Source organism: Uloborus diversus, chromosome 4 (genome assembly GCF_026930045.1).
Source record: "Uloborus diversus isolate 005 chromosome 4, Udiv.v.3.1, whole genome shotgun sequence".
NCBI lineage: Eukaryota > Metazoa > Arthropoda > Arachnida > Araneae > Uloboridae > Uloborus > Uloborus diversus.
Genome location: NC_072734.1, coordinates 105,478,761 through 105,504,898, shown reverse-complemented (window position 1 = coordinate 105,504,898; position 26,138 = coordinate 105,478,761). Strand labels below are relative to the sequence as shown.

Here is a 26,138-nt window from a genome sequence, read left to right as displayed (position 1 = left end):
TTCGCGTTTTGTTAAATTAGTGTTTAACTCGGGATTTGGTGGGTTGTCAGTAAAGAATAAAAAAATGATAAAACTTCCCTGGGCAGCACGAACTGCGCTCCACCCTACACCACAAAACCATGTTGTATGTGGAGCTCTGCTCTAGTTGATTTCGGTTGGATACTCTGATATGAGTTTTAGGTATATTTGACAAAACGGAATTTCGCTCCGTGGTGCTGATAAGTTGACCTGAAATCGACCATTCCAATCCACTTAAAATAAGCAAATCTTCCGTTTCCAATTCTTTCCCCGCTATATATTACATCAACTAATTAATTGCTCTACTTAGATAATAATTAGCATTCTTTCTCGATTTAAAATATCGCCGAACTTTCTTTAACCATTTCGAAAACATTTTAAATGGAATTTTTTGGACTGCGATTTTATCAGGGTTCGTACGGGTCATGGAAATCCTGGAAAGTCATGGGAAAAAAAATAAACTAATTTCAGACCTGGAAAAGTCATGGAAAATGAATATTTTTGTCAAAAGTCATGGAAATTTTTTTAAGATCATGGAAAAATGTCCTGGGCAAAGAGAAAGTAACAGTAGCTTAAAGAGCATTAGAAATCTTGAATGGTTTAACAGCATTGCATATAAAAGCTGTTAAAACTTGAAAATTGAATGATCCCAAAAACAAATCTGAATTTTGAAATCCCATTGCATCCACTCTACTGTAGCATCCGCCCTTCTTCTTTTGCAATGTGATTATAGTGCTTAGACATCACTATTTTTGATCTAATGATTATTTTCAACACTTATTATATTTTATATTCTGTATACACGTGCTTGATTTTGCCACGCCTGCTCAAAAAACGGGATTCAGTTGCATCCGAGAACGTTTCAATCACTCGTAAAAACTTTATTATTAAATTTATCAGTGTGTATCATAGTTTGTTGTAGGTTTTAGGAAATAAAGATCTTTAATGAGGCGATACAATATAGAAATAGGGGAACTCTAATACTCTAAAACAATAGTGCCCAACATACGGCTCGCGAAACTGATCCATGCGGCCAAATGTTACGTTCAATGTTGGGAATCTAACACTATGTTCTGAAATTTCTAAACGTATTAATTTATATGCATTTGAAAATGCATAAATTAGTAAACAAGTGCATTTGAATCAGAAGATTTATTTAATACTGAATGATTTTTTGTAAATATCTGTTTTGGAAACATGAATTTACTGAAGAATGGCTTTACTTTAAAGACCCAAAATACTGACAGGTTATATGCATGATTAGATACACTGTTGACACTAAAAAGCAACTTTTAAAGCAAATTTATTGATACTTAGGAATGACTCATTCAACCTTTGTCCCATTCTTTATCATTCTTCCCTTTTATGAAAAGAAAAATAGACATTTAAGAATTATTATATTGCATTCACTGCATTTACTTTACTTAAATTTAAATAAATTTGACGTAGAAGTTCGATATTGGCAAGTTTGATATTAAATAGTACTATTCTCTTTGTGTAACAAGGTCATTAAAATTTTTATTAAGTCATGAAAAAGTCTTGGAAAAGTCGTGGAATTTTTTCATCTAAAAAGAGTATGAACCCTGTTTTATGGTCACCGAAAGTATCTCCACATTTGGTAACAATGTTTTTTTTTTCCAAAAACTAATTAAGGAATAATAATAATAATGGATGTAATAATAGGAAATATAGTGAGTAAAAAAATTACAGGAGTATGAACTGAAGATGAAGTTTCGTGCTTCCTCGGCCCTATCGACGAGTTTAAAAGAGAAGTAAAATGCAGTTTTGGACCGCATATTATCGGAGTTCACTACAAGATACAAAACAATAACAACAATGTCTGACGATTTTTTTTTTTTTTTTTTTTTTTTGACAGGTCCAGCGTTAGAAAAATAATCTTTGACTGATCTCAAAAGTTATGCAGCTTCCTTTAGCGTAAAGTGTTCCAGTGATATAGACTCTGTGAAATTTTCATATGAAATTGACACTTTCAAATTGCAAGCAAAAGAGCAGTTGAACCTTGACAAAGCTACCCCACTGGATCTACTAGAAAAAATTGAAGAACTTTCCCTGGGAGGCATTTATCCAAACATTCAAATCGAGCTTAGGATATATTTAACACTCCCTGTTATGGTAGATTCTTGTGAATGAAATTATAGCAAACTCAAGTTGAGATTAAAAAAAATATTAGCGAAGCTCTATGGGACCAGAGCGTTTAACAAATCTTGCAATAATTTCAATCGAGCATGAGAAAGTCAAAAAATTGAACTTAGATGAACTGATAAATGAGTTTGCATCAGTCAAAGCTAGAAAAGTAGAATTTTAATGAATGCGCTTCACTTGCAATGTAAAAACATAGGAAGGTTTAAAGATTTTAAAACCAAAATAAGATTTTAAGATAGTTATGCTGGTGCGAAAGTCACGAAAGAAATATTATGGATCCCTCTACTAGTTAAATTTCCTTTATATGAAAAATGATGAAATGAATGAATTGTGCACATCAAGATGTATTATTTTTTTTTTTTTATATTTTTTATAAAGTATAAAGCTGCAACAAATGTTAAGTATTTTTTTAATCAGTTAATGTATTTTTTAAGTTTATATATATTTTGAAGGTTAAATAAGAGATTTATCTCATTTACAGTTTAATAATGACGTTAAAACTTTCAAAGTAAACAGATCTTGATCACATTTTGAATTGTGAAGTTTTGCGAATGTGCCATTTTTATTGTTTATTTAGAGAATCGTAAGTGTTTTTCAATGTAAATACATAAATTAGAAGTGCATGTACTTTTGTTTACGTTAAGCATTTATTCGCATTATAAGAAATAATATTAGCATAAAAAGTTTCATTTGAACAAAATAATGAGAGGCCATGGTTAGCGAATATGTATAGTACTTTTATTTTGCTTGCATGTAATTGTGCGTGTTTTATAAGCCAATTTCAGATTACCAATGCTTTTTGTATTAGCTTTGCTTTTCTAGAATTTTTTAAATGCTTTGATTTTTAGTTGAAAAAAAAAAGGTTTCTTTCTTCTTCTTCTTCTTTTTTTTTTTTTTTTTTTTGTAAATGTGTAACTTATGTTTATTGTATATTCTCCAAGTGTTTTGAAACAAATTCTACTTAAAGTTAAGGCTGTTTTGAAAATTATCACAAATATATTCTCATTTGGTTCAAAAACGTATATTATTTATTAGAGATGCACTGAACACCATATTTTGCCAAATAACGAATACTAATTATTTGGTTAAATTTTTTAAACTTAAATCATTGTACTCTTCTTTTATGCCATTGTAAAATAGGTAATGTTTATCTATTATGTATCTTTTGTGAATAAATTCACAATCATTTAACATTTTAAATTTATTAACATAAAGTATAATAACTAATCTGAGATAAATAAATGATATAAATCATTCCTAATGCAGAAGCAAATTATCATAGTAAACAGCTATTTTGGTTAGTTTATCAGCAATTTTACATAACTTTAATGTATTTCTTTCTCAACCTATGATTTGATAAAGTATGATATAATCATGATAACATGGTATGTAATTAATAAATAATATTGTATTTATGAAAACCCAAAGTGCTTAAAATGGCTTGACAATTTATTCAAGTGACTTTCTGCTATTTTATTCTCCTTAGTAACTGAACAATTGATAATAGTAACTGATAGTTTAATATCCAATTGTTTTCTCTAAAATTAAAATTAGTACTTTGAATGTGACAATATTAGTAAGTAACAATTTGAATTCATTTTGTACTATGGTACTACACTATTACTTTCATTCATTGAAAAAAAAATGCGTTCGTTTACTGATTGTCAAATATGCGAATTAGTTTATTATTCGGTTGCCGACCATTAAAGTATTTGGCCGAACCAAATACTAGGTTTTCCTGCCCAATATACAGTATACCGAATACCAACCAAATGGTCGGTGCATCTCCAAAAATTTATATTTTTGAACAAATTGCAAATGTTATTGGTTTTATTTAATTTATGTGAAATGGTGGAGGGAGACCTAAAATTTATGGGAAAGGGAAAATTCTAAATTTTCAGAATTAAATCCCCATTTTACCGAATGATAAAATTAGAACATGCACAAGTATACATACATAACATCTGCTGAGAAGGAAAATTAGGCATCATTGAAAACAATTCTAAAAAAAGAAAATAAGAAAAAAAATTACAATGCTGTCTCCTGTTTGTGGAAACAATTAATCAAAATCCCCCCCCCCAAAGGGGGGGAGGTCATACTGCCCTCCGGTAACTTCCCATGTGGGAGACACTAGGGGGTGGCATTTCTTAAGTTCGCCAGGAGCGCTAGACCCCTTAGTTACGCTACTGAAGAGAAAAAGATAGCTTTTATTTTATCAATATTCAGAGGATTTAAAACACAAAGTTTGAAAGAACTAATTATTTTATTATTTATGTTTTCTACTAGTTTTGCGTCAAAGGCATGTTTAGTCTTTGGCTCTTTGGGAATCAAAAATTTCAAAATGCTTTCTATTCTTCCATTTATTTTAAAATGATCAACAATAATTAATTTAATCAGAAAGTGTGAAAACTGACCCTTTGTCTTCGGTTGTGTGTCTTTTTTACTCATGAAGTTCTAACAATTCAACAATTAATCTGTTCTTGTAAAACTGCACTAAAAATGTTATATTTCTCATGACACCAATTTTAATAGAAATAATGATACTTCCAACATTACAAAACACATTCCACCTTTACAAAATGAATCGAATTTTATAGTTGTATAATTAAACGCACACAAAAAAATTTCATACCTAAAATATTTGAGCAGATACTGGTATGCTAAAGCATGATTTTAACTTATCTTTTCAGTCACCACACATTTTTGCAAAAAGCTATTCGCAACTCCAGCGCTCGAATAGACTACCTTGCGGAGATTTACAAAACTGCCGACAAAACTAAAATATTGCGTTCAATGTGTTCATTTTGGGCAAAACAAATAGTTTGTTATGTGTATTTTTTTATTTGCGTAATTCATCATTTGGAATCGTCATCCGCAACAGCGTAACATCAAAAATATCTGATATAAACTGTGAGTACACATTTTATTTATCTTGTTCTGAGTGAATTTGAATAAATATCAGTTTTTCATTTCGATGTAAAAAAAAACTTAACAACATTGACTGGACACTTTTCCTTAAACTAATTCCACATAAATGATTTAAATAACCTTTGTTACTACAGTATCCTACTGAAATAGACAGTATGCAAATAAATTTTCTTGAAAATATTTATCGCAGAACAGATTGAAAAATCCAGAAAGAACGTTAAGAATTTGAACAATAAAAAAATAAAAGTTCGCCAAAAATCTGTTTATATTGTTATGGTTTTAAAATTGTGTGAAAGAATAATGTATCTTGACAAGATTTCGCATATCAGTTAAATCATTTCCATGACGAATGGATTAAATGCATGATGATTTCTTTTGATATCCAATCATATAGTCATAGAAATAAATTATCTAGTGTTAAACGTTACTCTTGACAGTCTGTCACGTATGTGCACTATGTGACAAAAATGTCAACAAATGCCGGAAATGTCACGAAACTGAACTTAATATGTACTAATGTATAGAAAAAACGGTACAAAATGAAAATTCCGTTCGAAGCGAACCAAAAACTTATGAATTCCGAATTCAACTCGTGAAAATGGCTGCTTCAGAACACTTACTGTGTGTTCTGTATAATTTTTTACTTTCGTAATACTTTTTGATTTCTAATCTCTTTCTACATGGGTCAGAATAACCAAAAGACTTTGAAAAATCTTTTCAAATGAATGAAGAACAAAAAATCATACATGCGAACAAAAATATCTATCATTTCCTAAGTTTAGAAGCAATTTATATGTTACAGCGTGCGTTTGTTTTAGTTTTTTCATCGGCCGTTTAGACAGCGGCTGCAGCGCCTCCTATAGTTTGTTGGAGTTGCGAATAAATTCTTCCAATTCATTGGCAATGAAGCCCTAAATCAAATAATTCACGATATCAGTAATCAAATCCGTCAAGTCAGATGCTTAGTTGAAAGTTCATTTTTACTACATAAATACGGGTCCTTATTGTTGATTATCATGATTTTTTTCAATATATTATCGGTTTTCTTTGTTATCCTAACTTTCACCATACTCAGAATGCATTTTATACTTAGAAAACGTATAAAAAATAACTTCGCACTCGCAATTACATACAGCTAATACGGTGAATCCGAAGTTTCTTATCCGCCATCAAAAAGCAGCTGACTGCTGCTCTCCATACACCCGTAATGATGTCACGCAAATAAGAGCTGATTAGAGTTTGGCCTTGCTCGATCTGTGGTTAATTCTTCTGGATGAGTTGACTCACTACTCACGAAAGGTAGCTCACTCTCTGCTCACCCCATTTACCCACGCATGTTGTGATCGTTCACAAATCACACACACACACACACAATTCACTGTTTATCATTTAACTCCAACACTTTATGTAGTTGTGGACAGAACAACATAACAATTATGGCATATTGGTTTCACAGAAACCCATTAAAGGCGACAAGTCAAGTAAACTTTGAATTGAAATTAATTGTCAGTGATTCGCAAGCAGTTCAAGTTTGCAGGTCAGTAAAATGCAAAACTTAGATGTTATTTATTTTTCATTCTGAGAGAAATCTTGTTCTCAATGTATTTCGCAATACAAGTTTTGTTCATCTATCTGTTTTATTATTTATTTTGATCTGTTTGTGTATTGTTTTAAGAATTCGTGAATAATAATTCTTTATTTTTGGATCGAGTATCTGACTTATTCAAAAATTTCTCAAAAAAAAAAAAAAAAAAAAAAAAACTGTTCTCTTTGACACTTGTGCGTTGTCTTCTAAATTAATTTTTAGAAGCATAACAACAGTGTCTTAAGTTTAAGCGAAGTTGTAAAAGCTGTAATTAGAAATATTAAGCTTCAGATCAGTTAAATTATTTTTCTTAATGTAGTGGCTAGCATAAAATTTTAATTCTAATGATTTTCATTGTTCTTCATGGAGTTATGTCCCAAGTCACTATAGTGACTAATTTTCTTTGCGTGTAAGAAAATATTTACTTGCTTTTATTTGCATCAATATCCTTTTAAAGTTCCTCCTAGAGTAGGTGATGTTTATTTATTTTGAAATTGTTCTCTCTAGGATTCTGTCACATCCTGTCAGATAAAATGTAGGATCAAGATAATAGAAAGAGTTCTTAGTTAGATCAAGTGCTTTGAATAATGTGTGTCTTGAATAATGTTAGTTGCTGCTTTCTCAGGATGTTTACAACCACCAACCTTCTAACTTTGTGATTTTTTTTTTTCTGTTGAATAAAACTTGCCATTATTGTATTTTTCATTGAAGTAAATTCTTAGCATTTTCAAACTTAAAAGTTATTGGTAATTTCGGCATTAAATAAGTAATAGGTCCCTTAATCAAAAACAGTTTGTATTGTGTTCTTCCACTTGCTTTTTGTGAATTGCTGCAAAATAACCTAACTCTTTGTTTTAAATTTAGTTCACTTATTTAAAATTTTTTTTCAAAAACTACTTTAGCATTTGAATTTAGTTTTTTAGAAACTAGAGCATCAATTATATTTCTCAGTGCATCACTCCATGAAGATTTTTTTGTGCCCACTTGAAAAAGTGAACTATCTTTATGCAGCAAACTTACTGTTAAATTTTTTAAAAAAGCAAGTAATAATGGGTGCAGAGTAATCATAAAGCTTATTTATACTTTACACATGTGAGCAAAATTTAATTTTTTAATTTTCCTTTTTGCTTGTTCTGACACATATCACACTCTTTTCAGTTTTGTCTCTGCACTTGAATTCTGTTCAAAATTTCTGAAACTAGTCTCTAAAATATGAATACATTGCAATTTTTCTACTTCATTTGTAATTTCCTTCATGCTAAATAAATAAGTGTTAAACTTTGGTCACAAATTAATCATTCCAATTATACAAGCAGACTCTGAATTTAAGTGTTTTTTTTTTTTTTTTTTTTCTCTTTTCATTCATGTCATAAAAATTGCATAAAGCAATGTATAGTTTCTATATGGGCAGTTCTCAAAAGGTGGGAGCAAACACAGACCTCAACTTTGAAGCTTCAACACCAAAGAACTTTCATTTTAATTAACTCAAAAATTTTTGAGTTAAATTATAATACTGTATAGAGACAAGAATTGACATAAATTATGGAAAAAATGCTTTTTAAATGCCCTTAAAAAAATATTTTCTTTGCTAAAAGGCGCAATTTTGGACATACCAAAACGTTAACTGAGCAAATGTACCATTAAAGAAAAATTTTTTAAAATTATTTCCATACGTTTCAAAAAAAATTTAAAGGTATGAATCTTACACTGAATAATTTTTTGTTAATATTTTACACAAATAACAAAAGTAAAGACAGATTATTCACTTTGTAAACGATTTTAGAAAATAGTAAGTTTGAAATTTGATGCATGTCCAAAATTTACGATCTTTACAATGCAATTTTTTGAGAACTAAGTATATGATGTTTTCATTTTAAAGGTGTTTATCGAGCCTCGGAATCAATTTTTAATTGTTTAAAAGTGTTTTCATAAGCTTTTATGCAGTATCTTAGAAGAAAAATAATTTTTTTTAAACGTACATGTGAGATGTCCAAATGGCGTTACGATCTTGACGCCGATAATTCTGTCCATTTATTCATAATTTTTGATGATCTACTGTCTTCTAACCTCAATAAAAAACGTTATTATAATGTTATCTTCTTTAATCCATTGGTATTCTGCATAATTAATATGTTACACATTGAACAATACATAAATTACAGTAGAAACATGGCTGCTTATGATCGAACCGAAAGCCATTTTGCGCTAAAATCGCCAAGCAAACCTCCGTTGGCGACAACACAGTATACGATAAGCTAAAGGTTTACCAGAGGGGAATTCCAATTTGACAAATGTAGTGTATCGTCAGCTGTACCAGTTTTGGCGACTTTATCACCTGCGCTAGCAATTTTTTTTTTTTTTTTCCCCGCTTTTATTATTTTAGAATTCTTTTTCTCTTCTTTCTTTTAGAAACATAATTTAACGATCTCCAAATAGAAATACGAATTTCTTTCTTCAATAATTTTTTTAGACATCATTTTAATTCTTATGACATTAGAAAAAATATTCATTATTAAAACTGATGTCACTTTTTACAATTGTATTATTTTTAATTTGAAGCTTTTTTTTTAACTTTGCATCAATTTCTTCAAAATCATTCCAAAACTTTATTAAATGTAAGGAGCAGCATGTATAGCCATTCAAGTATTTCATTAATATCCTCTTTATTATTTAATTGCAAAATTTAAAAAGTAGTAAATAAAATTTTCATTGGAAAAGTTAAAAATCAGATTAACAATTGTCAAAAATGGTGAAACTTACGTTATGATGATGTCCAAAATCCGTTACCTACAGGAAAACAATGTCCAAAATCTGTTACCTACAGATTGCTGATTTAATTTGCTAATTAACAATTTTTACAAATACCTGCTGTCTTTTCATGTTCATATATTGTGTTCTAGGTATGCATACTATAGAATAAAATCAAAATTGATGTCAAATTCGAAAATTTTTGAAATTGCTCAAAGTTAACTTTTTGTTCCCACCTTTTGAGAACTGCCCATATGTTAGTAGCTGCTAGCAGAGATTCATTTCTTTTTTGTTTGAGACAGAGCTTTGGAATACAGCTCGTTCCTAAAGTGGACGCTAGGCGGCTCTTGCACGGAGGCAAGAGGAGGACACCTGCCCCCTCACATCCAAACTCACTTTTCAGAAAATATCTCTGCAGCCCTGCCCCCTTAGCAAAAAGGGAAGGTGCTACAAGTTTGACATGTGTGTCTGCTAATGGCATGTTGAAAACAAATGCATAAGACTGATGAACTTTATGAATTTGAATTGTGTTATTTTGTAGGGACTTCATGATCAGTAAACTGCTAGACACCTGAATTTATAACACTATGTACCCCATATTTTTTACTAAATATTGCTACCAATTTGATTATTTTCATTGTAGCATCATACATGTTTTCCCACCTTTAAACCGTAATCTAGCCTCCCTAAAAATTTTTACATCTCCCTCCCTTCCCCAACCATGTAGGATAAGGATTTAAGTCTTTGGACTACATACAGAGCCTTTGATATACTTTTTTATTCATTAATTCTTTAGTTTATTTTCTGTATTTTCGTTTGTAGTGAAATAAGACAAAGCAGGAATAGACTGCTGGATTTGTTGAGCGATCCAAATAATGATGCTGCGACATTGACAACGGCATTTGAAAGATATTTGAGTTTCCTCCATGGCTTAATTGTTGCTCCTGACGAAAAAGGTGGAGAGAGTAAATTACGGTATTCTGCAAGATTTCGATGGACACAATCTCTTATGGGGAATACGCCTTTGTAAGTAAAATTAAATGTTTCAATCCAATCTCTTTTTGATTTTAATTGGTATAATCAACCTTTGTCTTATCTTTTAGTAAGAGCAGGCAATTCAGGTTGAGTAATTTGGATGCATATATTTCTGCAGGTTTTTGCATATTCCGTTGATGTGCTACTTTTCTAATTAGCGCATCTGACAAAGAAAATAAAGATTCCACAGAGTTAAATCAAAAATTAGAATAATATTTTTCACTCCATCCAAGCATTCCAAAGCTTGAGTTAATTTGCATTTTTTCTGTTTTCAATTTTATTTATCTTATCAATCCACATTGTTTTATGCTTTTTCTTTCTTTATTCCATTTTTTTCCAGTATTTCCTCCCCCACCCCAAATTAAAATACCCTTCTAAAAATATCTTCAATCCATTTTTTAATGGGAGCAAAATATTTTTTTTAGCATTTTCTAACCTTCTATTATTTTTTTAAAAATCAAATATGCTCTGTGCACTAAACTGTTATTCTATGTTCTAATATCTATCTATTTAAAATTTTTAATATATTTATTACATTGAATTTAGATGTTTCATAAATGATTTCTATCATTGTTGTATGTTTAAAAAAAACTGATGTATGAAATTATTTGAAACTTTAGCTGCCTTGTGCTTTTGTGAAGAAATAATCCAAATTAGGCAATGTATGCAGTGCATATTAAAATACAACTTTTTTTTTCTTTTTTCAGACTGTTTCAAATATTTTAATACACTTATGATATGATTGTGAAATTGCAAACAATGTAGCTTTTTAGTTTCACATTACATGTTTATACTGTCAGTCCAATGAGACCTGTATCCTGAACAAAAGGTTTACTGTCTGTCACCCATGACTGACATAATCTGAACAAAATTTCTTTGTCTGTAAGCAGTGATGTGGCAGCTGACATGTTCAGAATAGAAAACCTGAACTTTTTGAATGGTATAAACTCAATTAAATGTTTTAGTACTCTTTCAGCCATCACTTTTCAATGAGTTGGGTTTTCTCATAATGAGCAACCTGAATAAATTTCGTTGAAATGGCATAAAATATCGTTGTTTTAAAAATTTAGCTTTACATCTCTGATTTGTTGTCATGTGTCACAGTAAAGGTAACAATGTTGTTAAAATGATGGCATTGAATCTGTTTCTGTTTTACAAGCTACAGTCCACCGTTCTGCCAACTGAGCTTTGACGGCTCAGGCATTGAATTTTCAAAATTGCTAATAAAATTGTTGCTTGTTGTGCAACAATCCTGGAAAGTTCAGCATTTTCTGGAGACTGGAGGTATGATATGGTTTAAAAATATTTTGACTGAAAACCATATTGGTATTTAACTACTGAGTCAGAACGCTATGAAATATCTTGTGTAGGGCTCAGAAAAAAATTCAAAACCTATGAAACAAATCCTTATTATTAATAAATCTTGAAACCATTATTTTTCTTCAGGGTTCGTACACGCCTTCAAAACTCTCCAATACATCCTTCATTTAGGAAATTTTTTGAAGGGCCCGTCAAACTCCTTCATTTTGGTTTGAACTCCTTCAAAACTCCTTCTTTTTTATTTCAAGACTACATAGTCTTCTTCTATGACAGTAACTTAAAATACTTCGGTTGACACAACTTACCTTCATCACAAGGGCAATTTTAATGTAGTAATTTCGTATATTTATTTTTTCATAAAGATGTGATTTACAAATTGGCCATAGAAGTTATAAAAGTTGAAGGTGGAAATATTATTAGATGACTGAAACATATCATAAATAAAGTAAACCATGCTTTAATGGTGCTTGGCTGTGCTTTTCTCTCCACCACACTCTCATCTGCAAAGTCAGTTTTTCGAATTATTATCTAAATATTTAGAAATACATAAGCAAATGTACTAGGTTAAGTGATTGTGTTAAAAAAACAATTGTTTAGCAAATGTTTTAGGTTATGATATTGTAACGTCCACAAAGTGATGTCATGCCTTGAGAGGGTGGAGGGGTTCATGACATTGTGACAAGGGGAAGAGAGAGGGTGACAAAAAGTAACATCATGCAGTTATTATAACAGTATGTTTATAAAAAATATGACATGTGACAAGAGGAGGAGTAAGATCTAGTGTGACACTTTGTGACAAAGAAGGAAGGGGTCAAACATTTGAAGAAAAAAAAAGTGAGACATTTACGGGCAGCCTATTAGTACTCCTTCAAAATCTCATTTTTCTCCCTCAAAACTCCTTCATTTTATTTGGGAAATTGAGTACGAAGCCTGTTCTTTATTTGTTTGTTTATTTATAAATTATTATTATTATTATTTTGGCATTTATGGGAGTTTTAAAACTTGAGCAATGCTCCTAACTGTTTTGGGACAAAGCAATGATGTTTAAAACGTATGATTGTTTCATATGTATTTTAACATTCCTGGTTTCGTTTGAAGCAAGAGTTTAATTGTTTTAAATTAATTAAAGGGCTCAACAGGATGCTGTCTTTGAACTGGTATCCATTTGCCAGAATGTTGGAATTTGGTTCATGAAGCATGCTGCAATGATAGCTGGCAAAGATGAGTAAGTGTTACTACTAAATTTATCCATACCTGTACCTGTAAATTAGAAATTTTTGAATGTGACACAAGTTTTCAAAATTAATTATTATTATTATTATTTATTTCCTTCAAAATTCCATTGTGCAATCTAAATTGACCGTTTGATATTTTGAAAAACTGAACATAAGAGAACTATATTATGATGCAAAAAATTTCAACTTAATTTCAAACGAGTGTTTTAGGGTTACTGGGAACCTTTTTTTCAGTGTAAACAAGTTAGTTGTCAATCGAGACGCTCTAAATTACAAGCAAGCTGCTTTTCATAGGTTTAGAGAAACAGGTCACAGTGCAGATAGGCTCCAATATTGTAAGGCAAGGCGTAATTTTAAGTATTTGGTACGGATTCAGAAAAGAGAGTTGGAGCAAAGATTGGCAGATAACATAAACAGGAATCCCAAGAGGTTTTTTGCATACGCTAATTCGGGGAAAGTTCGAAATAGTCATATTGGGCCACTGGTTGATGAGCACGGAATTTTAATTCAGGACGATAGTGATATTGCTAATGTTCTTAATAACTTTTTTTCGAGTGTTTTTAACGATAACTGTATCTCAACAGTTGACACCAACAAGACACAAGCTATAGTACAGCCTGAGGACTTTGTATTTTCCAGGGATGACGTTTTACTTCATTTGAAAAAAATTAAAGGGACTAAGGCTCCAGGGCCAGATAATATTTATCCGAAAATTTTAGTTGAATGTGCAGAGGAATTAGCAGATGTAATCGCAAACATTTTCAATGCTTCTTATAATTCGGGGACAGTGCCAGAGGACTGGAAGCTGGCTAACATTACACCGCTCTTCAAGAAAGGGTCTAAAGGGAGTGCGGGAAATTATAGACCTGTGAGTCTAACTTCGGTGGTTTGCAAAAGTTTTGAAACATTGATGAAAATTAAGATAGTAAATTTTCTAGAGACTAATAATCTATTGACTAGTTTTCAGTACGGTTTCAGGAAAGGTAAATCTTGTGCAACTAATTTATTACATTTCTATGACAAAGTTACCATGGCTTTGGACAATAAGAAGCCTGTAGATGTTGTTTACATTAATTTTCAAAAAGCTTTCGATAAGGTACCGCATGTTGCTCTACTTAGCAAATTAGCTGATATAGGAATAGGAGGGAAAACTTTCATTTGGGTACAAAATTGGCTGACCGGAAGGAAACAAAGAGTAGTTGTAAGGCAAAATTATTCTAATTGGAGTGAGGTCTTAAGCGGGGTTCCTCAAGGATCAGTGTTAGGGCCTGTTTTGTCCATTGTCTTTATGAACGATATTCACAAAAATATTTCTGGGAACATGAATTGTTTTGCTGATGATGTCAAAGTTATGGGGACTGTAGAAAATGAAGAACAAGCAAATCAGCTGCAAGAGGATCTAGATCATATTACGAAGTGGGCTGATAAATGGGGTATGGCTGTTAATGTTGGGAAATGTCAAGTGCTACATTTAGGGCATGTTATTATTACAAGTTATTATTTGCAAGGTTCAGTCATTAGTCAGGCAGACAAAGTTACTGATCTGGGGGTCCTAATAAGTCAGGATTTAAAGTTTAGCCAACAGTGCAGCATTGCTAGCAACAAAGCCAATAAGATGCTTGGGTTTATCAATAGATCTATTTCAAATAAATCTAAAGAAGTTCTGCCCTTATATAGAAGTTTGGTAAAACCCCATTTGGAGTATGCTGTTCAGTTTTGGTCTCCTTATCTTAAGAAAGACATTAATGTATTGGAAAGGGTTCAAAGGCGGGCTACATGGCTAATAAGTGGACTTTCTCACTTAGATTATGATTCCAGGCTTAGAAGGCTAAAAATGTACAGTCATGAACAAAGAAGAGACCGAGGGGACATGATTCAGCTGTTTAAATTTATTAAAACCAAAGATGTTACGGGGCTAAAGTTTAGCACTGAAAACAGGACAAGGGGTCATTGTTTTAAGCTATTTAAATCTCAGGCTAACATGGATATTAGGAAAAATTATTATTTTAGCAGGGTAGTGGAACCTTGGAACAGCTTACCGGAAGAGGTGGTAATGAGCAAAGGAGTAGACAGTTTTAAGAGGGCCATTGATCTTCACTGGTTATTGTAAATTGACTAGGACCAGTCTAGCTGGGCCCAGAGCCTGTTGCTGGTCGTCACTTTTGTATTTGTATTTGAGTGAGTCTCAAAGCCACAAGCAGTAACGAAGATGGTTGGTTCATTGGTTTATTGGATTTTTATGACGCAAGAGCCCTAGAGGGCTATACTGCGCCAAACAATTTTTTATTATTTACTATTTATTTTTCATTTAAGAATAAGTCAAAAAGTAAAAGTAAGCATATTTTGAAGTAAAAAGCATAAACGTCCAAGTACTAGTTTTAAAAAAGGACAGTCTTAAAAACATATAAACATTAAAAACATATAAGGAAAAATGGATGAAACAATATCTTGAAAAATAATGAAAGGACAAAATCACATAATAGTGAGACAAACACTAAATTAAAAGTCTTTCAAAGATGGATTAAAATCATTAAAATATTTAAAACGTATTTGATTAAAATTTGGGCAGTTGCATAAAATATGCACCACTGTCAGGTTGACGTTACATTTAATACAAGTTGGAGCTGGTTCACAGCATAAGAGGTATTTATTATGGGTGAACTTGGTATGACCAATGCAAAGACGAGTTAATAAAACTTGTTCTCTCCTGATAAATTGTAATGGTTTGAAACCTTAAGCCGACGGTTGAATCGAATGCAATTTATTTAGTGTTTCTAGATTCCTGGTCCGTTGCAGTGTGTGTTAAGACATTCACAAATCACGTTTTTAATGTCATCAAAAGGAACACTATCGTCGACCATGATGTTGTAGTGAAGATGGACCAAGAGGCTGTTATCTACTTATCATGCATGAGTTTTACACTTATTTTCACAGAAATCCTCTTTTTAAACAACTTTTCATGTACATTTAAAAAAAAAGATCTTGCCATAGTTAAAATGAATTTTATAATTTCTGTCACAAAAGTAAAATTGAAACCATGTTTTGGAAACCTGAAAAGTTGAACAAAAGTATTCTGCCATGCTAAGTGCAAAAATTGTATCTGCAGTGGTGCTCAAAATGAAAAATTCATGATTAAAGTTACAACTCGTTTCTTTGATTTGATTTATCTTAAAATTCAACTCCTGGTAATCGTTTCATAAATGATTTATGTAACCCACGCAAGTGAGTATTTTTGTAAAAACTTTGATTTAAAGTTAATGAATGCAGTTACGAAAAATTCTCTCTTCAATAACGTTTTCATATACTAGGTTAATTTCACCGTAAGTGACTATTACTTGTCATGTTTAGGGGTATTAGCACAGATACGACAAAAATAGCTTAGTAAAACGAGCTTGAAAACATCTTTTTTGGTCTATAAGATTTAGCTGTCGCTTTAACTTGTAAATAATAGAACAGAATGTGTATTCTGAAAAATAAATACCATTCTCAAAATTTCAGGAGAACTGCGTAAACCATAATATATTTCAGTTCTCTATATTCATTAACTGAGCATGTTAGTTAGTTTTGACAGCAGATGATACTTCATAATTTTAAAACAAAAAAGGATAAATAAAATAAGTTGAAATTTTATATGAATTTTCATTAGGCAATAATATTTCATAATCTTGATTTATTTACTGAGCGTGAAGATAGTTTTAGCAGCAGATATTACATAGACAAGAATATAATTGACTGTAGAATGAAATGCTTTTTTTTTTTTTTTTGTTGAAAAGAATCGGATCTAAATATTTACATAAACCTTTATGCTAGGTAGCATTAGTTTTTATTATAGACCTTTATCAACTATTCAATTAATAGGTAACCTAAATTTTAGTACTACATTAAGGTATAAAAGTCATATCTACATAATTACTAAAGAAAAAAGGGGGTAACTGCTGCATATAGCACTTTAAAGGCTTAATATTTGTCTCTTGCATTTAAAATATCAAATACAAATACAAATACAAAAATGACGACCAGCAACAGACTCTGGGCCCAACTAAGCTGGTCCTAGTCAATTTACAATCCCTAGTGAAGATCAATGACCCTCTTAAAACTATCTACTCCCTTGCTCATTACCACCTCTTCTGGTAAGCTGTTCCAAGGTTCCACTACCCTGCTAAAATAATAATTTTTCCTAACATCCATGTTAGCCTGAGATTTAAATAGCTTAAAACAATGACCCCTTGTCCTGTTTTCAGTGCTGAACTTTAGCCCCGTAACATCTTTCATTTTAATAAATTTAAACAACGGAATCATGTCCCCTCGGTCTCTTCTTTGCTCAAGACTACATTTTTAGCCTTCTAAGCCTGGAATCGTAGTCTAAATGAGAAAGTCCATTTATTAGCCTTGTAGCCCGCCTTTGAACCCTTTCCAATACATTAATATCTTGCTTAAGATAAGGAGACCAAAACTGAACAGCGTACTCCAAATGAGGTCTTACCAAACTTCTATATAAGGGCAGAAGAACTTCTTTAGATTTGTTTGATCAATTGATAAACCCAAGCATAAACCTTATCCAACTATGCAAAATGTGCAGTTACAACTTTATTCCCGAAGCTTTTCTTAATATTTCGCATCCACAAATTGAAAAAAAAAAAACTTTTTTAGAGATTTAGGTCAACTAAACTGCTAATGACCACCCGATGACAATAACTCAATTTTGATAAAATATGCAGATACAAGTTCTGTGCTTAGCATGGCAGTATTGGCAAAAATACATGCCATGTGTAAGAATCCAATCCTTTGCATCTTATTTAAGTACAATAATTATTTTTTGAAGTTAAAAGTTACTTTACCGCATACAACCTAAAATATTGTTTGTTTTACTATTTATTCAAGTAATTTATTTATTTTCTCTTGATATTAGTCATTAACTTATTGGTAGTTTTTAATTTGTCAGATTTTTTTAAACACACCTAACAGCATTCTGATATGTATCCACCTACGCTCATTCTTATTGTGATAATTTTCTATTCACTTGAAGTTCGACTTCTTTCCAAGCTGGCGCTTTCATACCTGTTTTTTAGACACTTAAGTTAACACACCTGTTCAATTCTTAACTTTTAATGATGTAATATTCTATTTTTTGTGACTTATTGTCAAAATATAAATAAATAAATAATACTTTGAAACTTTTATTAGGATCAATATGGATGAAGCAAAAGAAGTTCATAAGTGCTTACGCAAGGCAGCTGGATACTTTTCCGCTATGCAAGTAAGATATTTCTCTTTATTTATTTATTTATTTTATTTTTTCTTTTGTGCCATAAAAATTAATGCAAAATTATATTTGTTACAATAGTAATAACATTATTTTTGTAAATTTTATTTTAGGAAAAATATGTAGGAAACTTGCTTCAGAAACCCGTGCCTGGATCCGATTTAGATTCTAGCATTGTGAATGCATACATAAGTCAGTGCACAGCTGAAGCTCAAGAAGGTATTAATGAGTACTAGTACTTAAAGCTTGAGTTTGTTCGCTTGAATCAGGATTTAAATAAAGTGATTTTTTTTTTAAACTAATAAAAGATCATTGATTAAAACTATTAAAAGAATTTTTTTTTTCATTTGATTTCGCAGTTTTAGAATATGATGTTCTAAACGGAAGTGTGTTTCATTTGTAATTCTGCAGCTTCAATTAACAAAGCTACATAGATCCCTCTCTGCCTGTCTCTCTGTGTATGTAATACAGCAACACTTTAGAGCTGATTAGTTTTTTTTAATTTTGCAATATTAATGGTTATTCTTCAGAAATAAAATAAAGCTGATGTATTTTAATCAGTGGTTGAAAAAATTACTTTTAGTGCACTACTTTCAACCACTGATTTTAATACATGCTGTAATAAACAAAATGGACTATTAATCCTTATTTTTCAAGATTTTCTTAACCTGTATTCAACAAAATGTTTCTAATTATAATACTGTTTTACCCTGTGAAAAAAGTTATCAAAATCTCAAATTTCTTTTCTTGACTAGTTTCTCTCCTTTTTAGCCGCATTATTAAAAGTACAGGGGGGGGGGATATGTATTGATACCAATAGTATTTGAATCATTATGCTCAGAAAAAACAAAGTCTTCAAATAAATTTGGCTTAAAAATTAAAATTTGTCTTTCGATTGAATCTGTCAAAGCTTTGAAAATGAACTTAAAATATAAAATGTTAAAAGAAATTTTTCTTTTTGTTGTCATATTGTTGCCTCGGAGCAACAGTAAGATATCCTACTGTTGCTTTAATGTGACAATAGCTATGATTTGATTATTTACAATAACATATTTATAAAGTAGGATTTGTAAATATCAATATAGTAATGCTTGTTTATAGCGAATTTATAGCTCTTTCACACTTTACTATGTATAATTTAACTTTTCATGATGAAATTACAGCCATAACAAAATTTTTATTTCGCCCTTTCAACTTTGCAACAAGCTAGACTATATTGCCATGTGCAGATAAAGGACAGCAACTGCAAATTTTTCATTTTGCCTTTTTGTCATCTCTTGTACGTTATCTGTATTGTACAAGCTTGTTTATTTGGTTTCGGCTTTAAAAAACGTCTAATTCCAACATTTTCCTATTGTTAGTATTGAATCCACCACACATTTCTTCAAATATCTCGAAAACTCATTTCTGCAGATACTGTCGTTTACCTGCACACGGCAGTATGTATAATAATAGTTTAATAATGTCCTATTTAAGAGTTATCGATATTGCAACATGTTAGACATATGCTCACCTGCCAGGAGTTTTCAAAAAGAGGATCTTAGAAATTATTTCAGTAGTATTTTCCTCTTCACACCCTTAATTGTAGTCCTTGGCATGTAGACAATATGCAAGTTCTATGACTGAATTTTTTCAGCCTTATTTTTTTTAAAAAAAATGGCATCCATGGTAAATATAAATGTTGTTCAAAACCTTTGGAAAGCTATATAATGTTTTTATAATTTTCTTACTGTGGTTCTTAATCGATCTTTATGTGTTTTAGTAACTATCGCTCGAGCCATTGAATTGAAACATGCTCCAAGCCTTATCTCAGCGTTAGCGAATGAAACTTCCAGAATGTATAGTTCCGGAGGTAAAGTAATTAACTTTTCATGTAAATCTTCCTTTGTGTTTTGCTTTTTATGATTTGATTATTTGGTATGTTTTATTAAAGTAATATTCTGAAGGTAGATATGTTTCTAAACTGAAAAAGAATTATTTAAATTGCTTTGCTTTTTTTTTGTAATGACTTACAAAGAGACCACTGCTTAATTGTACAGTTAAGACTTGATTTTACAAACCCCTTGTGAACAAGGAAAAAGTTCATAAATTCAAACTCATCAAAAACTATACTATGAATGGTACACATATTTCCATGACAAATTCTATCAGTAATGAGACATATTTTATTTTTTGTTGGATTTATATTTTATTAAATTAAAAGAGTGTAACTAATTCAGAGGATCCAGATGCAACCAAACGTTAGATGAGATGTAGTTGCATGAGAGAAAACTATTTTAAAAAGTCTAAATGCATTAGAAGGCTCAGAAAGTTGAAGAATTCCTTTATTTGCCAGAATCAGCCGAGTTAATTTGTCAGCGATGTCTTAAGTATGTCTGTTACTGGTGTGGTTACCCTAGTTCTTTAAAAAAGAAAACAGAAGGATGAAAAAAGAGAGTAAATTACAATTGAAATGTAAGAGAGTATCTTCTTCCCTGAGATTTCCTGTCCCTAGTGCTGAAATCCTTAAGAGCTACTTTAACTTGCCAGGAGCTCATTAAAAGAAAGATTTTGCCATAAAAAAATATTGAAAAGTTTCACTATTTCAGTGGTTGGAAGTAGCGCTCTACAAGTAGTGACGCTACTGTAGTAGCTATTTTTTTTAGTAGTTTGTAGAGTAGCGCACTGCTTTTAAAAAGAAAGTAGTATAGTGAGTAATTCGATACAAAATAAATAGTAGTTTGCTAGTTTGTAGCGATTTCGAGAAGCTACTTTTAAATAAACTTAAATCAAGGTTCAAACGAATTTCACTGGGCCAAATTTTGCACAAGTAGGGTAATGGAGGGCAAAGTGAAATGGTGAAATAGCAACTATTTCTTCAAAAAATTGATTTTTTTCAATAAATATTTGTTAAAAATGTTTGGTACATTTTACGAAACTATCAAGCTGTTAAATAAAAACAGTAAAGTAGGTAGATAGCGGTGGTACATGTGGGATTTAGGGGCAACGTTTTATGAACAGATTTTTCGAGTTTTATAAAAAGTTTTTTTTTTTTTTTCTATTTGGCCTGCATACAAGTGCTGGTTTACACTTTCAGAGGCAAGTCAGCAAAGTTCAAATTATATAAAACTTTTCCCCCAATTGTTTTGATATAAGAGGGTATGTTACTTGAAAAATCAACTTTCATTTTTTGTGGGACACTCTAGTTTATATTCTGTTTAATTACATATTTTTTAAAAAGTAGCGAAGTGGCAACTATATTTCAAAAGTAATTTGTGATAGCTACATTAAAAAAAGTAGTTGTAGTTAACTACATTTGTAAGAAAGTAGTTGTAGTTCACTACAAAAAAATGTAGTTTTTCCAACCACTGCACTATTTAAATGAGATTTTTTCGAAACTAGCAAAAACGGGTTGATTCAGGAGCGAATTGGGTCTGCTTTGTGGCCACTTCACAAAAGGGTCATTCCATTTCAAATCATCCAGGGGAGGACACCCGAGGTTCTCAGATCTTGATGAAACTTCTTGAGGCTATTCTATACATGGATATAAGAATAACTGAATTTTTTAATCTTTCTATGACAATTACTTTGTAAATGCCAGCACTTAAAAAATTTCCCAAAAACTTGTCGTTTAGCAAAAATTCCGTATCCAGCAAGTGTACATACATACACAGTAGGGTGGTCCTTATTTTTGAAGTTGTAGATATTTTACACGACGCCCCCTCAATTTGTTCCATCATACAAATAAATGATCCACGCAAAATTTTAAGTCAATCCATGAATATTAACACGTACCCCTAGGGCCCCCTTTTTTGAGTTTCAAAGAAAAAAATGCGGATTTTCTCATTTTTATGTAAAAATATTCCTAGATTTCATATTTAAAGTAATTTTGAACCTCAACAGATGTTGCTACTTCCAGACCAACCATTCTCTCACTTTTATTCTGTAAAATTTTACATATTACATAGGGTACATGTACACCAATGGCCTTGGGACAGACATACCGCTATTCGCGCTCGTTTCAAACCGAGCGGCAGAGGAACATTTCTTTCCACCAAGATGGACACAAGGGATTCTAAAGGCCATTAATGAATGATTTTTGACAGTAACAAATTGCCTCCTGCAGGCTTTGGGGGTGTTGATTTAGAAAATTGTCTGTGTATGTAATAGGTGTAGCAAATAGGGTCACTAGGTTTCCGTGATATATATATAATTAATGACAATTATATTTTAATTCGCTATTCTTTAGTTATATACTTAAATGTTTATGCATTCTTATAATTTAAATTTTGAAAAATCCTCGATTACCCTACCATAAAAATCAACTCTATTTTCCATATCCAAAATATAAATTAAAAAAAAAATTCCAGATTGGAATAATGTAAAAATCTATACTTTAAACTGTCTTCTATTTCAGTACATAATCCTTTATAATCATCAAATTCCTCTTGCAATTCACAAGATTTAGAAACCGAAATGGGTATTTATCCTAACCTGTTGAACCTTTTTTCTTTTTCTGGTCTACCACAACGCAAAAAAGTTTGACAACTATTGATATCTGCTCGCATTTCATCAGTGTTAGACAAATGCCATATTAGGGACAAAGATGCTGCTCATTTATTAACAGCCTATGTAGATGCAGTAAATTTAAATCCAAATAAACTTATGATCAATCGTACATCCCTTAAGAGAGCAAGAGAAAATCTTCGAGAGGTAAAATCAGATTTCATGAATTTAAATTTAGATTTTTTAGTTATTCCCTGGGATACAAAGCTACATCCAGATGTAACTGAAAAAAAAAAAAATGCCGATAGGCTTACCATGATAGCTTCAGGTTCCAATGTTGAACAGCTACTCAGCATTTCTGAGATTTCTTCAGTTGTAAATGATATCTTAGATGATTGCTCTTTATTGCTAACTGTTCAAGCTGTAGTGTTTTATACAGCGGCTTACAATACCGGCCGTATAAATTGTGCATGTAATTTTTTAGAGTAAAAGCTGAACGGTGATATATTGCATTTGTATTGTTATCATCACGCACTTGAAATCGTACTGCAGAGTGTCTTTGAAGAAGTTCTTGCCTTTCTTAGTTCTAGACTCGGTATTCCATTATTTAAGCGCTTCAAAATTCAAAAAGTACACATACCACTTAAATTCTAAAAGAAGAATTTGATGACATATTATTGTTCGTAGAAAGTGGAATTAAGAAATATTACAGAGAATTCTCATAACGTGTAATAATATTTCTTGGTGAAGTCCTCCCTCCTACAGGGATATGTTTTCGGCAACTTGGAGCTTATCTGTGAGCCAGATGGGTGGCAAAAGGAATTTATTGTTTGAATATTTATATATTTAGGAAACAATTTAAATTGACCTTACATGAAGAGAATGCCCGTAAATGCTGTTTTACAGTTGAATGTTGTATGAAGATATAGTTTTTCGCAGCAATCCATTCCAGGCCTTTTAAATTAATATAAAGTCATCCGACAAAAGACTTTATCTTGACATCCGACAAAAGTCGGATGTCTTTTCATCCATAAGTTCATTATTTTTTGCATTGAAAAAGGCGTTCCCTGTAACGCCGAAACACGTGTCTGCGGTAATTTACAAATTTGTGCTTCTACTTACGTTATTTGTTTTGACTTTACTATTCAGCACAAAGGTATTTATTTATCTTATAAAGTCTAGTGTCTAAAAAACCTGAAGCGTACAAAATGATGACAAACATGCAGTAGAAGCAGTGATTGAAAAATTCATAAATCACTTATGGTACTTAGGGGATGAACTAGTAGCTTTGTCCGTATTGGATGAAGGAATTCAATTTGAAGATAGGAAAAGTCTACTTCAAAAAAATGCTTGCTGAATAGGAAGACATGTCTGATGACTGTATGAAAAATTTCAGATAACAGTAGCTGATTTGGAATACTTTCTTAGTAAAGATCTTCCTCTTTATAGAATCAATTACAAGTCAATAAAATTGTTTGATAAGTTACAAACACCAAAAGATGTTTTCCTATTTGATCCTGATTCATGGCAAAATGAAGGAAGCTATTTAAAGGGAAGAGATATCATTAAAATGCTGAAAGTTGTGAATGATACACCTGAAAGAGGAGCACAATTAATCGAAGAATTTCACAATCAATTTACCAAATATGAGTCACAAAAGTAATTTAGTATTTTACAGACAGTACAAGACTATCGGGGGGGAAAAATGAACACGATCGAGATACATTGAGAAAAGCATACGATTAAGGTAAATTTTCTAAAGCACTATTTCATTCTTATTCAATGTAAAATCTTTAGACGATATGAAGTAATTAAAAAGATTAATTTTAGTGCTGCCTCGCTGTAAAAATATTTTTCAAACTTAGGAGAAACGATGTACGGGGCCTGAAGTAAAAACTTGAAGATTTGTGGGAAAATTATCAAAAGTGTTAAAGTTCAACGTCCTAGGGGCACGTGTTATTATTGACCGATCAATTTCAAATTTTGCACCGATTACTTTTCATTATAGTGTCACAAAACTAGGGGGCGTCACTTGTTGAATTCCGAAAAAAAATTTCCCCATATAAATAAGGACCACCCTAATACACAGTTTTTTCACTATAAAAGATTTATTTTTTGAGATACAAAGTTTTTTTTTTTCTTGTGATCGGATTTGTACTGTAAAGTCAAATTTATAATTAGATTTAAGATTTAAATCAGTAATAATAACTAAAAAAAATCTTTAAACACCAAAACTGAGTTCAATTTCGGACATTGACTTGTGCTCAGAAAGTGCTAAATAGCATTTTTAGCCCTCCAAAACTTCCCAAACCAAATATGTTCTTGGAAACTAGGTTAAAAATGGTGCAACCTTATGCAAAAAAATTGGTGGAGTTAGGAGTTTTATTCAAGTTAGAGCTGATCAAAAGTGTACTTTTGAAATACACAAAAATCAACCAAAGGTGTTCTCTACTAGATCAAATCTTAAACTAATAAATAAAGTCAGGCATTTAGCACCATCAGGGCATGTTAATTAGATACACTAAAGTGAAGAGTAAATATTAATATTAATATATGAGCTTTTTTTTTTTTTTTTTTTTTTTTTTTTTTTTTTTTTTTTTTTTTTTAAATAATATTTAGGACAACTGCTAAAGTTGAGAACTCTCAACTTTTGAGGTTAGACTCTTCTGTCAGTCATCAGATATACAGGATTTTTGTGAGTCCCAACCACTTTATTTATTTTTTTTATAAATTTATTGTCACTAACTCACAAATTTCGGAACCATATTTTAATTTATGGGCTAAGACATTTTCTCCCTCTACTGGACTCAGTTGCTTGGTTTTGTCTTCACTGCTTGCTTGCCAATGTTTGTTGTTGAAAGGTGGCCAGACTAAAGCTGTATTTTCATTACTGTCTGCTTGACCCTTGTTTTATTTTATTTATTTATTTATTTTTATTTTATTTATTTATTTTTTTGACAAAAGTTTTCCGTTGATACAATGCAAAATGTTACTGGGTGTCAAATTTATGTTTTTGGTTTTTTAATACACTTAAACCTCCTATGGGAAATTTATTTCATCTATGGCGGTTTTCCGAAACTTCATTTTTTGCCAATCACAACATTTCACTTTGAAGGAAATGATCAAAGGTGAAAATAAAATTATTTTAATAAGTGATTATTTTGTAACTATGTATTAATGTTTAAAGTTGAAAAACAAAATATGCTGTGGATTGTATGTTAATAAAACTATGAAGGTTAAAGTTAGAAAATTTCGTCTCCGCATTTTCTGACTTGTATGACATTTATTGAATATTTTTATTGTTACAGTAATATAATTAAAAAACCATACGCAGAAATAAATTTTGTTAGTGCTAACA

At 31.1% G+C, this 26,138-nt stretch overlaps 1 protein-coding gene across 1 annotated transcript in view; it reads left to right on the top strand.

Moving 5' to 3' along the window:
- Positions 1-6,531: 6,531 nt before the first annotated feature.
- LOC129221099 (BRO1 domain-containing protein BROX-like) overlaps positions 6,532-26,138 on the top strand; it is a 30,990-nt gene continuing 11,383 nt past the window's right edge. Inside the window, exons 1-6 of the mRNA XM_054855545.1 lie at positions 6,532-6,646; positions 10,265-10,468; positions 12,927-13,022; positions 18,217-18,289; positions 18,409-18,514; positions 20,058-20,147. Coding sequence (XP_054711520.1) covers positions 6,546-6,646; positions 10,265-10,468; positions 12,927-13,022; positions 18,217-18,289; positions 18,409-18,514; positions 20,058-20,147 — 670 coding nt within the window. The 5' untranslated portion in view covers positions 6,532-6,545. The remainder of the gene's footprint in view (positions 6,647-10,264; positions 10,469-12,926; positions 13,023-18,216; positions 18,290-18,408; positions 18,515-20,057; positions 20,148-26,138) is intronic.